Source organism: Telmatherina bonti (genome assembly GCF_933228915.1).
Source record: "Telmatherina bonti genome assembly, chromosome: 8".
Taxonomy (NCBI): domain Eukaryota; kingdom Metazoa; phylum Chordata; class Actinopteri; order Atheriniformes; family Telmatherinidae; genus Telmatherina; species Telmatherina bonti.
The window spans coordinates 31,410,935-31,424,357 of record NC_136626.1 but is presented as its reverse complement, the minus strand read 5'-3'; the positions used below and the strand labels follow the sequence as shown (position 1 = coordinate 31,424,357).

General features: G+C 44.4%; 1 protein-coding gene across 5 annotated transcripts in view; it reads right to left on the bottom strand.

The window, feature by feature from the left end:
* The window catches only part of palld (palladin, cytoskeletal associated protein), a 62,254-nt gene that overhangs the window by 10,694 nt on the left and 38,137 nt on the right, over positions 1-13,423 (bottom strand). For 4 of the 5 annotated variants that reach the window (XM_079245090.1, XM_079245092.1, XM_079245091.1 and 1 more), the window contains 3 exons: positions 2,138-2,818; positions 909-1,053; positions 473-574 (listed from right to left, as the gene is read on the bottom strand). In XM_079245090.1, the coding sequence (XP_079101216.1) occupies positions 473-574; positions 909-1,053; positions 2,138-2,818 (928 nt within the window). The remainder of the gene's footprint in view (positions 1-472; positions 575-908; positions 1,054-2,137; positions 2,819-13,423) is intronic. The other variant, XM_079245094.1, reaches the window with a different exon arrangement.

The window sequence follows — 13,423 nt, the reverse complement described above, 5'->3', positions numbered from 1 at the left end:
GAACAGCTCATCTGATGTTCTATTTTTATGTGTTTCCACAGAACTGCTTGTCTCATGCAGGCAAAGAGCCACATGGACTTTGCTCGGTGTTGCTCTTCAGCATGTTTCCAGCTGTTTGCATAAACAGAGCTTTTTATGGAGGGGCCCTGGAGGACTTAGCTGTGTCTACACCTTACTTTCATAGTGTGCTCTTCAGCAGTGTTTACAGTGACTCAGGGTGGAGTTGCACTCAGCGGGACACAAAGGAAAGCCGGTGATCATGAGATAGGAATGACATCAGCAGTGGACAAAAACAGAGAGGAGCTGGTGTCATGTGCTGTACATGCAACAAAGGGATAAAAACAATAAAAAAAACAAAAAAAAAAACACTGCTGGCGTGAACATGTCAGTGAAACGTTTCCATGCTTGTGTGACTGGATGTGTGATGTTCCTCCGCTCCAGGTGTGTGGATCCTGACTAAAAGCAGCTGTACCTGTGTGACGGGCTCCTCCTCTGCGTCCTGTGTGTTTAAGACTGTGGCAGCGTTGTCAGCCCCCAGAAGTCTGCGAGCCATCTTCTCTTCATAGGTTAACCTCTGGAAGCAGGGATTAATGGGGTCAGCGAGGGTTAGTGTGTCAGTCACACACAAAAAAAGAAGAAAAAAAAAACCCCACACCCATTCCCACACCAACACCTTGCTGCTTCATCCTAGTGTTGAAACATCCTAGTGTTGAAACATCCTATTGTTGAAACATTATTTGAGAGGATTTGAAACAAAAGCTTGTTCAAATACGCTTTTAGGAAGCACTTTTCTTTCATGAATGACTGAATCAAGCTGCTTGTTAATCCGTGTTAATGACGTGTTACTGAACACGCTGGTTACAAAGTCGATAACTGAGATGGATGAGGACACACAGACGAGTGTTAACCTGCTGGCCGTTGCTGATGCGCTCCTCTTTGAAGCGCAGCTTTCTCTCCAAGTCCTGGATGACCGCATCTTTGGATCCCTGGATGTCTGAGTCGGAGGCGATACGAGGCGTCTTAGTGACTGAGGACTTCCTGGGGAAGGCTTTGCTGAAAAAAAAGCAAAACAAATTTGAAACCTTAAAAGTCACGGCTTCTTGCTTCTCTGCTTCGCAAACGCACATGTTTTTTTGGTTTTTTTTTATCTGAAAAGCTCTTTCCTGCACTGCTCCCTCTCCCTCCCCGCTTATCTGGACATGTCCAGCTATTGCAACGCACAACGTGTCTTCTTATCTCTCTACGACCGCGGCAGGAATGCCAGGGCGAGAAGGGGGGGTGCGGGAGGGGGCTGATGAAAAATAGCTGGCAAAGGGCTGAAGGTGGAATGTCCCTGATGGAGGAGAAAGAAGTCCATTTCTCCCTCAAGGGCAGCCACAAGAAGAGGATTACCAACGCTAGAGATTTTTATCAGCCAAGTTTAAAATGAACTTACGAAATAATCCGGATGTTCGTCGAAGTGATGGATTTTGACAGAGAGAAGGTTTAACATACATGCTAACATTTGAGAGTGTTTATTTGACTTGGAAATAACTCTCACTCTGAGGTTGTGATGTATGTTTTCATGTCATGAAGGGGGGGGTTATACTTTCAGGACATTTTTCTGCCCTTCTGTGTGTGTGTGTGTGTGTGTGTGTGTGTGTGTGGGGGGGGGGGGGGGGGGGGGGGGGGGGGGGGGGATTGCGTTGCCTCTCTAGTTAGCATTTCCCTGTAAACATCCTGTATAAGAATGTAAACATATCATTTTCTATTCGGCTGTGGACTTTCTGCGGTTTATGTGAAGGAGAGCTCCACTCGCTGTAGACCAGGGGTGTCAAACTCCGGTCCTGCAGGGCCGGTCTCCGGCAGGTTCTTGTTGTTTCCCTCCACCAACACAGCTGATTCAAATCAAATGGATCCAGCAGCTTCTTGTCAACCTATGCATGAATTTTGATCATGTGTGTTGGAACATGGAAACAACAAAAACCTGCAGGATACCTGCCCTGCAGGACTGGAGTTCCACGCCTGTGCTTTAGACACACTGCTCAGGTTCGATGCTCTACGACGGATCTTGCACAGCTCATCTAGCGTGTGTGTGTGTGTGTGTGTGTGTGTGTGTGTGTGTGTGTGTGTGTGTGTGTGTGTGTGTGACGCTTACACAGTCCCGTTGCCCCTGGGAAGGCCCAGAGCGTTGACTGTTGGACTGCCGGGTGTGGAAGGTGTGGAGGGCAACACGGAGGTCAGGAAGCTGGAGGCAGGAGATGGGGGGACTGAGGAGAATGGTGAGGACATATCTGATTGGGCTGGGGACATGGAGACAGGGGGAGGCGGAGGAGGTGGAGGTGGGGGGAAGTCTTGGGCCAGGCCTGATGGAGACGACAGGTTGCTGGAGCTGAGGAAGGGAGGAGGCGGCGGAGGGAAGGAAGGGGAGCTTGGAGACTCGACGCTGCCAGCTTTGGTAAAGGGAGGCAGGGTGACTCTGCTGAAGGGCTTGTGTGAGGTGGGGGGTGACAGGGGGGAGGACAGGCTGGACCCGGAGGATCCAGAGGACTGGGTGAGGAAGCCCGCCCCGCCGGGGCTCTGAGCAGCGATGAACTGCTTGGGCCGAGCGTAGTTGAAAGTGCTGGCTTGCATGGCTGTACTGCTCTCCAGCTCCTGGAAGGAGGGAGGAGGGGGGAGAGGCGGAGATGGGGCAGGTGGAGGCACTTCCTGGAGTGGCTGTAGAGGTGGAGGTGGGATTTCCTGGTCTTGCTGCTCCTGCTGCGTTCGCTGCCAGACGACTGCTTCCTGCTGCTCCAACAGAATCTGATCCTGCAGCTGTTTCAGCTGAGCCGCGTTCCTGAGAACAACAACGACAAGCCTCCGTCACATAAATCACATCGAATCGATCAGCTAATCAGTCCGTTTTAAAGCATCTTTTCCAGGTTTGTAATCAGCTGACGACGAGTAAGTTTCCATCCAAAGAGTCGGACAACAGAAGTGAACATAATCAATGGAGCCTACACTGCAAAAACTGAAATCTAAGATTAAAAATCTTAAGTTGACACATATGCTTTTTTTTTTTTTTAAAGGTAAGATAATTCTTAGTTTTCATGCCACAGAATTCCTCTTGTTTTCAGATTATTTTTGCTTGTTTTGGGAAGTCTTGACAAGCCAAATTTTCTTGTTCTGTTTGCAGATAATTTATCATATTTTAAGCAACATTTACCTCATTTTTTGTATATTTTTTTCTTGTTTTTTAAGGTTGAGTTTTTGCAGTGTATCAGTGACGGGACGGCTGACTGATCCAGAGACACAGCAGGAGGAAATATTACTAAAGACACAAAGCATTCGGAGGAAAACAGCATGTTTGGGCAAACAAATCGAATATGCACAACTTCTAGGGAGGAAACCGCTGTATGAGCCACACGGGCTGATAGTTTATCAGCCTCTCGCTTTTAACAAAGAAAGCCAGACTGCTGACAACATATCAGATGTGTTACAGGAATCAGACCAGATGGATAACAGTGAGAAAAACATCTCCGCGGTGTCGCCTGACAGACTGTAAACTGCTCTGCTGCAGAGGTGGAGCTCCGATGTGTTGTTTGCATATCTGTAAAACAAGAAAAGTCAAGCACATGGAAAGGAGTGGCCTCTTCTCTTTACATGGCATGGTGATGAAAGAAAAACATAAATGTAATGGTGGTGTGCTGTTTTGCCGCAGATGGGTGCTGATGATGAAGTGTTGTGTTTTTTTAGAGGTGCGGTTGTCCAGTCTCGCCCCCAGCTCGGTTGATTCACTGTGCTGCCACGTCATTGTGGAGGACAAAGAGGCTGGAAGTCCTACACTGTCATCGCTGACACTAACTTTAACATATGCTAATCTGGTTGGGGTTTTCCCCCTTGTTTTTAGTGTCTTTATATCCACTTATTGTGCATATTAAAGCATTATAAAGCTGCAAAACTGTCCTTTTCAAGTAAAAAATTAACAAGTGACACAAAAGCATAGAGAAAAAAGTGTTTTAGAACTGCAAAAACTCAGCCTTAAAAAACAAGAAAAAATATACAAAAATTAAGTAAATGTTGCTTAAAATAAGATAAATTATCTGCCAACAGAACAAGAAAATTTGGCTTGTCAAGACTTCCCAAAACAAGTAAAAATAATCTAAAACAACAAAAATTAAGCATATGGGTCAATTTAAGATTTTTAATCTAACTTAGATTTCAGTTTTTGCAGTGAAAAAATAAAAACCTGGACTTGTAAATGAGCATAACTTGAGTTTTTTCATAACAAAAAAGCAGAAATGCCCTGAAAGAAACTTTCTGAGAGGATCAAGCAGCAGCTGTGGGTTTTTTGTAAACGTATAAATCTTTGCGTGTGTGTGTGTGTGAGACTGATGAGCTCTTCCCGGTTAAGACTATACTGAACATCCCAGTGGTGCGTGTTGTCCGGAGTCCACCAAGTTCATATCCAAAAATCTTTTCCAGATGTTGGATAATCAGTCGAGAGTTTCAACAGTGAAAAACTCCTAAACAGCGCTGGTAAATATCCCATACCAGGTAGGAAACCCCACACAACAACACGATGGACTGATTTGTCTCCATCCCTTCCACAGGCCGCTTTACTCAAATAAACAGCTATCAATGCAAAAAGCAACCATTACTTTTCTTCCAATTCCTTCCCACCTGTTGCTCTCTTTAGAACTCAGCGACCGCAGGAGCGTTTAATCAGTTCAACATGCACCTCCCCTCCCTCTGTGTATACATTTTCCTTTACATTCCCTAAAGGTCTCCTGCTCAGGCCTCCACCAAAAGAGAGCTTTTACAGGAATAGTTTGGCAGCAAAGGAGGCTCGCAGCGCTCTGCAGCGATTTGATTCCTTTTTTGGCTGTGTTCTCGGAGGCAGAAGCACCCTGCCCGTCTGCTCCAGCAGAAAGGAAACACACTTCATTTCCTCGCTGCCTCATCCCCTCTGTCCTGCTTTACAGGCTCAGCAGGACGGACCTCAGAGGTCTCTCCAGCTTTTACCCTCTGGAGAAGAAACAAACAAACAAAAACGCAGACATTATCCAGGTTGGGTTAACTTCACTCACTTTCCTTAAAAGTTGTCTTTTAATTCTCAGATTACACAACGCCTGCAACAGCATTGTTACTTGTTGAACAAAAATGTGTCACAGTCCCAGAAATCCATCATTTGCACATGAATCGGAGTGAATCAACATTAAAATGCAGTCATATGGGAGTCTACTTCCAACACGCACCACCTTATATCACAGGGGTCTAATTTAACCGGGTTAGACTGGTTTGCAGCATTTAGAGGTGCATGAAAAAGTCAGCTTGCAGTACCTCCAGCTGCATGAATAGTGCCATGCCCCACTTCAGGAGGACCAGAGGTCATCTAGACTCTGGTCTTCTGCATCACTGTGACCACAAAATGCACGGGTTTGCCCCATCTGTGCTCTGCTCCACCGCTAAGCTTCCTAAAACCACCAGTAGTCTCTCTCTCTCTCTCTTCATCCTTGTGGTTGAGCAGGCTTGAATGAAGAGGGAAGTGTTCTTCTGTCGTCATGCCGACGGCCCAGTGTTTTGCTGTTCTGGTCTGAGCCAGCTGGTCCACAAAGTGCTGCAGTTCAGAGAGAAAAAGCTCCTGCTCCTCTGCGTCGGTCCAATTGTAAGACAGTATTAATCTTCTGTTTCACATGCATGGCCTCTCCCTTTTTGCTCTTTCTTCTGCCGCCACGCACTTTTTGCTGCTTTAAATAGGCAAAGCTCCTTTTGTCTACCATGTTTTCGTGTTTGGGCCAGATCCAGTCTGTGAAAACACAAAGAGGAACGTCGCCTCTCGAGTTTCCAAAAAGCCCAATAAACAGACCCCAGAGCCGCCTGACAGCAACATTATTTAAGGAGTGTTTTACAGCCCTGTGATGTTTCATGCTGCTCTGCAGTGAGATGTGCCAGATGCAGTGGGTCTTTACCAGCAGCATGTTGCTTTGATAAATGGAGACCACAGCATTGTAAATGTCCATGTTTGCTCTGTGTCGCCTGCTGAACTACAGCGGCCCGCTGTGTGCTTGAAACTCATCCTCATTCCTTCGCTGAGGCAAACTCATCCACGGCTTTTATCTGCTGCCTATCTGGTCAGCTCTGCAGCTGGCTGTAAAAGACCGCGCTGCTTTATGAGGCTCGCCAGCTAATAACAGGAAGCTTGCAGGAAGTTGTTGAGTGTACATCGGCAGTAATGAGGGTTTTCCTTCTGTAAACAACAACACGAAGAGGAACTGAGACGGTGCCTGTTCTCTGTGTGAGCAGAGAAAAAGTGCATCTTCCAGGTTGTGCAACAAAACAAACAAGGAAAGGCGGAAGTGGTTCTGCTTTCGGGTTATGAACCAAATATGTGTTTGCATTACACCTCTGAATATTTGTTTCTGCAAACACCTGTGGCTTAGTAACAGCATGACCTTCATTTGTCAATGATTAACAGTAAAAACTGAGCTGCAGTATCACACCTGGAACGCAAACACGACACGGAGAAGATGCATGAGCTCATTCCAAACAGCGATTTATCACAAGTTTGTAACCACATATCTGAACATTAAAATCGCCAATGGGACAACAACACACACCTGGTTTGTGCTACCTTGCATGCACCAGCAGGCATTGCGTCATCACTACGACGCATCAGGATGAACTCGTCTGAAGCCCTGAAGCAGGAACAAGTCAGTCTGTCTCTGAGCTGAAGTTTGAATCATTCACAGACAGACAATCCGTGAGACAGTCGGCCCGATGACGTTACATTTCTTTTTGTCATCAATCTCTTGAAATGTGTCCCATTGTCCACATTTACTGAAAATAGTGAGTTCAATTCATGATGCATCTGTTGTGAAACTGCAGAGATGCAACGATGACTCATTCACTGATAAAAATCATTTAATTTTAGGTGATAATATAAAGAAACGGCTGAAAAATCAAGCGATTTTAGAAGAAGTTGAAGCACACGAAGCCAGAGTCCTGATTGAGGTGAGGCTGCTGCCATCCCATCATCCCTCCTCCTCTTTTTCTCTGGCTCTAATTACACACACACACACACACACACACACACACACACACACACACCACATAAAATAGAACCAGACTGTTTTCCTTTTCCCCTTCTCTCTTTAAAGCGTAGAACAGAGCGTTTTTCTTATTCTAGCCACGCCAACAGCTCACGGCTGCAGAGATCAGCCACTTTCCCCCTGCCCTACTTTCTTTCTTTCCTGTTAGTTTCCTCCATATACCTCTCTATCTCGGCTCGTATTTCATACCCAAGCAAGGGGTGAAGAGGGGTTTCTGCATGTACCTCCATCCATCTACCCATCCCTCCTCTCCCCACTCCTCTGCCTCTGTCCAAGTGAGACGGAGAGGTTTTTTTCTTTCTTTTTCTCTCTCTGTAGCAGGAATGTTGGAGACATTCTTCTCTGGATTGGAGTGGGAAAGACATTGCCATCAAATGGGATTAGCAGCAGGAGTGCAGGGAGAAGAGGAGGAGGAGGAGGAGGAGGGAGAGGAGAAGAAGAGCCGGAGAGGAAAAAAGAGAAGCTGAAAGTAAAGGAATCAGTCAGCAGAGGAGTCACAGCCGAGCAAGACGCAGGCTTTCTCACTTAAGAAAGACTATTGTGTTAACTAATCCATCTGACTCCACTGAGGCGCTCTACAAACAAATGACCCCCCCCCCCCCCCCCCCCCCCCCCCCCCACACACACACACACACACACACACACACACCCAGCCTGCCACATAAACACATAGACACAACTGTGAACAAAAAACTAACAAACTTCTGTTGGGTAAAGTTTCTCAGAGTGATGCTGCTGTCTGTCCTCGCTACCTTTCTAGAGCCCCGAGAAAATGAATGGGTGACACAAAAACTCACACACATACACACACACACACACACACACACACTTACAAACACACACACGCAAAGAAACCAAACACCCGTTCTAGGAAACATATGATTTAAGCATTAACATGCAGACTAGTTGAGCAATAAAAGTAATTCTTAATATTTTACTTAAAATCTTCATCATTATGTTGATCTTCTTCTCTTTCATACAAATATGATCTGACTTCAGTTCCTCAATTAAAATTATAAATGAAAACATATAAAGACATAAAAAGTATAATTTACTTTTTAAAGTATGAAAGTTAAAAGCTTTTTTTTTTTTTTTTACCTTCAGTTCTTGTTTTCTTGTCAGATTTTGGTTTTGTTTAAATAAGTTGTTAGTTTAAAGGAGAGAAAAATGAAAAGGTTTTACCTTTCTAAACCTTCGCAGCAGATAGTGTATATCCAGCAGGAGGATGAGCTGCTCTCTGTGCTGCCCTGCCAGGTATGAGGAGCATATATACCGCCGCTCTGAGCAGGCAGACGGTGACAAACCGAGCTCTCACAGCTCCGCATGAGTCAGTCTCCTCCCCTTCACAATAAAAGTCCCCCAAAGCGCAACCTCCTTCAAAGTAAAGCCTCATGCATCTACAGCCTCAACTACAGAAAAAAACAGGTTGGGATGCTGTGTAAAGTGTTCATAAAACTGAATGAAATGATCTGAAAATCTCATCAAGCCATATTTTATTCTCAATAGAACTTGTTGAAACGGAAACGTTTTACAATTTTTATGGAAAATAAAAACTCACTTTTAATTTTATGGCAGCAAGACATTTAAAAGAACAGAGCAGGGGCAACAAAGAGGCTGGAAAAGTAAACTAAATGAACATTTCTCTTTCTATTTTTATATATACATATATTCTTTGTTGTCATATCCTGTTTGGGGAATCTATCTATCTGTCTATCTATCTATCTATCTATCTATCTATCTATCTATCTATCTATCTATCTGTCTGTCTGTCTGTCTAACAAACTGACAAACAACTTGTGAACTTCTGACTTGAGTGAGGTGTGTTGCAGCAGGGAAACACTTACATCTGTAGAATATTAGCCCCTGAGGACCAGAGTGAGTGACTTCTAGAGCAACACCTGCTCCCATCCAGACAACATCTCTTTCAGGGAAGACCTTGCAGATTTCAGCAGGACCATGCTGAACCACATCCTGCATCCATCACAGCAGCATGGTGGAACAGGAGAACTGGTCTGGCTCCAGTCCAGACCTTTCACCAGTACAAAACATTTGGAGCATCATGGGAACCAACAATCTAACAACGAAGGTCCAGGACAGTAGAGCAGCTAGAATCCGCCATCGGACCAGAATGGGACAATATTGCTCTCCTAAAGCTCCAACCGCTCACCTCGCTTCCCAGATGTTAAAAGCGGATGCAGCACAAGCCTACACATCACCCTGGAACTACTTTTTACAGATGTGTTGCTGCCATCACCCTGGAACTACTTTTTACAGATGTGTTGCTGCCATCAGACTCACAATGAGCTCATATTTTCCATGGAATTATAACATGTCTCAGTTTCAACGTCTGATATGTTGTTTGTTGTGGAGATAAAATATGGCTCGATGAGATTTGCAAATCATTGCATTCTGACCTTATCTGTCGTTCACACACCACCACCTTTTGTTTGTTAAATAAAGTGTGATTTTCCTGGCCAATTTTCTTCCATTTAATGTTTTTGAACCGCAGGTTAAGAAAACATCCATGCGACAGATAGGATGAGTGAATCAGAAGACGCACTTGTTCTTTGGTTTTATGCACAAAGTGAAAAGAAAAAAAAAAAATCGCAGACAAAAAGGACGAAACGAATCGCTTGAACGGAAATCTGTTTCAGGTGACACAAAATGAGATTTGTCCTTTGTAAGGTAACATCTGAAACTGTCTCCATGGCCACACAGACACGTTATCAGCCACTCGTATGTTACCAGAGCAAGCTACTATCTACATGCCAAGCACATGGAACACAACAGCGTCATGTAACATGCACTGCTTTGGACTGGTGGAATAATTTGGGTGAAACATAAACCCCTTGTGTCTCCATCTCTCTGATCATCACAAATATTTCATTCACAGGAGAATTTTTCCCCCCATTTTTGTGGGATGAGGTAAACCTTTCTTTTGGAGATTTAGTGTTTCTATTTTTGTGTGTTATGCCTCTATTTCTGGAGTCTGCATTCCATCCGGGGTTTGATGAGTCACGGCATGCCGGTGGAAGGCAGGAGGCCCGGGATCTGGGGCGCTGTGATTATTGGGAAAAAGGTCAGACATCCATTAGGAGAAAGTACGAGTCACTCGGAGTGGGCTGACTCACCGACACTAAAGAGGCGAGACGGAGTGAGTCCCATCTGAGACCTCTCCTGGTGACAGCAGTGTCATGAGAGTAGAGCGTGCACACATTATTACGCCCTCTAATTAGCATCCACAAGTGCAGTGTAGTCGTCTTTATTGATAGTGTGTCTAAAGGGAGATACCATCTATGTCACACCAGCAGCTGTGTGAACATCTAATCACAGGCTGATTGATCTCATCCGGAAACAATGTCTTTCTCTGAGTGTGTGTGTGTGTGTGTGTGTGTGTGTGTGTGTAGGGTGATGTGTATTTATCTGTGAGTTGTTTAACACAGCGGGCAGCTCTCCATGAGGGGATCACCGAGGCCAGTCAGTTTCCATGCTGTCAACTCCCAAACATACACCCTGCCTGGTCCCTTCTCCCTCCGTCCATCTTTTCATCACCCCCCCTCTCTCTCCCTCCCTCTCCCTCCCCCGTCTTTCTTCCAGCTCTCTGTCTGTGTTGTGAAGGTCAGCTCCCACAACTTTCTTCCTTATTTGGAAAGTTTCTCCATTCCACGCAGGTCACTGCAGCCCCTCCGACCAATCCAGTGGCTTGTTGGGCTGGCGTCTCAGCCAATCCTGTGTCTCCCATGTCCTTTTAAGGACTGCCCACCTCTGGCTGCGGAGGCCCGTGTGAAATTATCTTCTCTCCTGCTCTTCGGTGACTTCATTTTGCTTTTTATTCGATTGCACAAACCTCTGTTATCCCCCAAATGAAAAGTAACTTCCTGTCTGTTTCCATTTAATTGTAATGAAAAACCCCAACAGCGGGCTGCGAAGGTATCCATCAGGCAGCTGAATCACTGTTTTACTTTAATTTCTAATTAGACGGATGATGACGATGAGCCACAAGCGAAGCTCCCAGTGTGCAGCCAGCTCTATAAGTGGTTCTTTAACATGCATGTTACTATAAACCCCCACGCAACACCTCAACAAGAAAGTGATTGTTAATACTTCATTAGAGAGTTCATGACTTGCACCTCGTAAACACAAACACACTGCTGAGAGGAAGCTCTGAGTCACAGCACAGATATGCGACAAATCCTGGCAGCCGGAGCTCCTTGCTCAGCGCTGAGGGAGTATATAGCTTTTTAGATATGACACAACAAACTCCAAAACCGAAACGGCTCTTAGACAGAAATGCTAAAAGATGGACAACAAGCAATGACCTTCTGGGACTTTACACTGTAAACACGAGGCTGAAGTTCAGTGTGTGTGGGTGGGTGAGACAGTGGGAGACTAATGACTGCTGCTGGGGAGTTGTTTGTTGCCTTCAGTTTGTATCCTGTTGCCCTGACAACAACGTTGGCCTGGAACTACAGCAGAAATCATAAAATCTCGGCGGTGTGGCCGTCGTGTCAGCAGGCACGGGTTGGGAAGAATAAGGTCAAGCTGCAGGAGACGCATCAAAGTGGACTCTTGCTTTACATCACATTGGTGTATCTGGGTGTGTTGAAACTTGCTGAATTCCAACAGTATTGGTTTGTAGCTTCAGAAAGTGAACTGGCCATGATATCCATCCAAATCCATTTGGTTTTTTCCACTGCCTCCTTTTTACACACGCAGATGTAAGTTAACCTTTACTCTCCTTACTCAGGCTGCTTCTGCATCCACTTAAGAAATATCACCTCAAAACTATTAATAAATAAATGCAGGCTCTGCTTACTGTATGTACAGTGTGTTTCTGGCCTGTTTCAGTCTCCCAGACAGCTTTTTTCACACCCACCAGCTTATTGGAAACCACCCACATACTGCAGATTACAGTGAATTATTATTACAGCATCTCCTAAACTAACCAACAGAATTACTGCAGTAACACTGAGATCAGTGCAGTGAAAAAAGGGCTGCGTTGGTCATGCTAAGTGCCAAAGTGTGCCTGTTTTTCATCATCCTGGCTAAAACTAAACATACAGCAGAGCTGCATTAAAAAAAAAAAAAAAAAAAAAAAAGAAAGAAAATGATCACAGCTGCATTTTCTGTTTCATCACTTTGTAGAATTAAATCCGAGCAAGACATTGTAATAAAGCATCAGTGTTTTTTCCTTTTGGACGGGGGATTAAGCCGTGGAATGGATAATTGTTGCTTCGTGTCCTTGTGCTTGTGGTGACGCCCAACCAGACATCCTCTCCTATAATATCATGCTCTGCCTGTGTTATTATGGTCAGCATCTTTGTGGTCGCACCTTCACTTTACAACATTTAAATGTGTTTCAATTTGTTCAAGTATCGCCTTTTTAGTCTTCAAAGTCATTTTCTTGTCTGAACTTTCTGTCCAGACCAGATGTAGACTTTACCATTCAACAATGGATGCTTAAACAGTGATATTTAGCAACCACAGGCTGTTTTGTTCTGTATGAGTCATCACACTAAGCTGTGCAAAGTACTCCTAGTATATGTGAGACTATGTTAGTATGAACGTGTGTATCATAGCAGGAAAAACTAGCAACTAGATTCACAAGCTCCAGATGTTATCAGTCTTTATGGACCATGATGTCTGCACAGCTAAACCTTGAACTGTTATCACTCGTCTTTGTGAATCGGGAGAGACCGTGAATAACCATGCCCCCCATTCAACATATTAATTATGGTTTGGCTCCAATGGTTTGTTTCTATTTTATTATTGCCATGCATTGGTCATAAATTGTTTCTGACCTTTTTTTTAAAGCCTTATGCAAGAACCCTGGTTTATTTTCCATCCCAGTTCACACAATCAAATTAGCTCCAGTGCCAAGATAACTTATGCTGCTGGCGTTATGTAACACACAAGCTCCAAGCCATAGGTCATGATAGTATAACATTTTCATTTTGTGTATTTAAGACTGTCTGCATGTGGCTGTCAGTTTTATCCTGTAAAAACATGAGTCTGAAAATAACACAGCAGCTCAGAAATACAAGCACAACCTCATGTAAACGTCGCAGGATATATTACACTGTTATTATTTGTTAGACAGATAATAGAAAATGGAAGTTGGCCCTCGAAGCTTTATCAGAATTAAGAAGATAAAATCAGCCAGCTTCTGCGTATCAAATGTTGATTGTCAGTAAGCTTAGTCCCTTTACTGATCTTGAGGTGTGTTAACACAATTTCAAGGAGGAAAGACACCAGCCGTGAAGTAATAGTTGCTCCAATCAATCTACAAAGACCAGTTTGAAACTATCAGGAGTCTGTTTTTACACAGAGAGAAAGATTATTAAAAAATG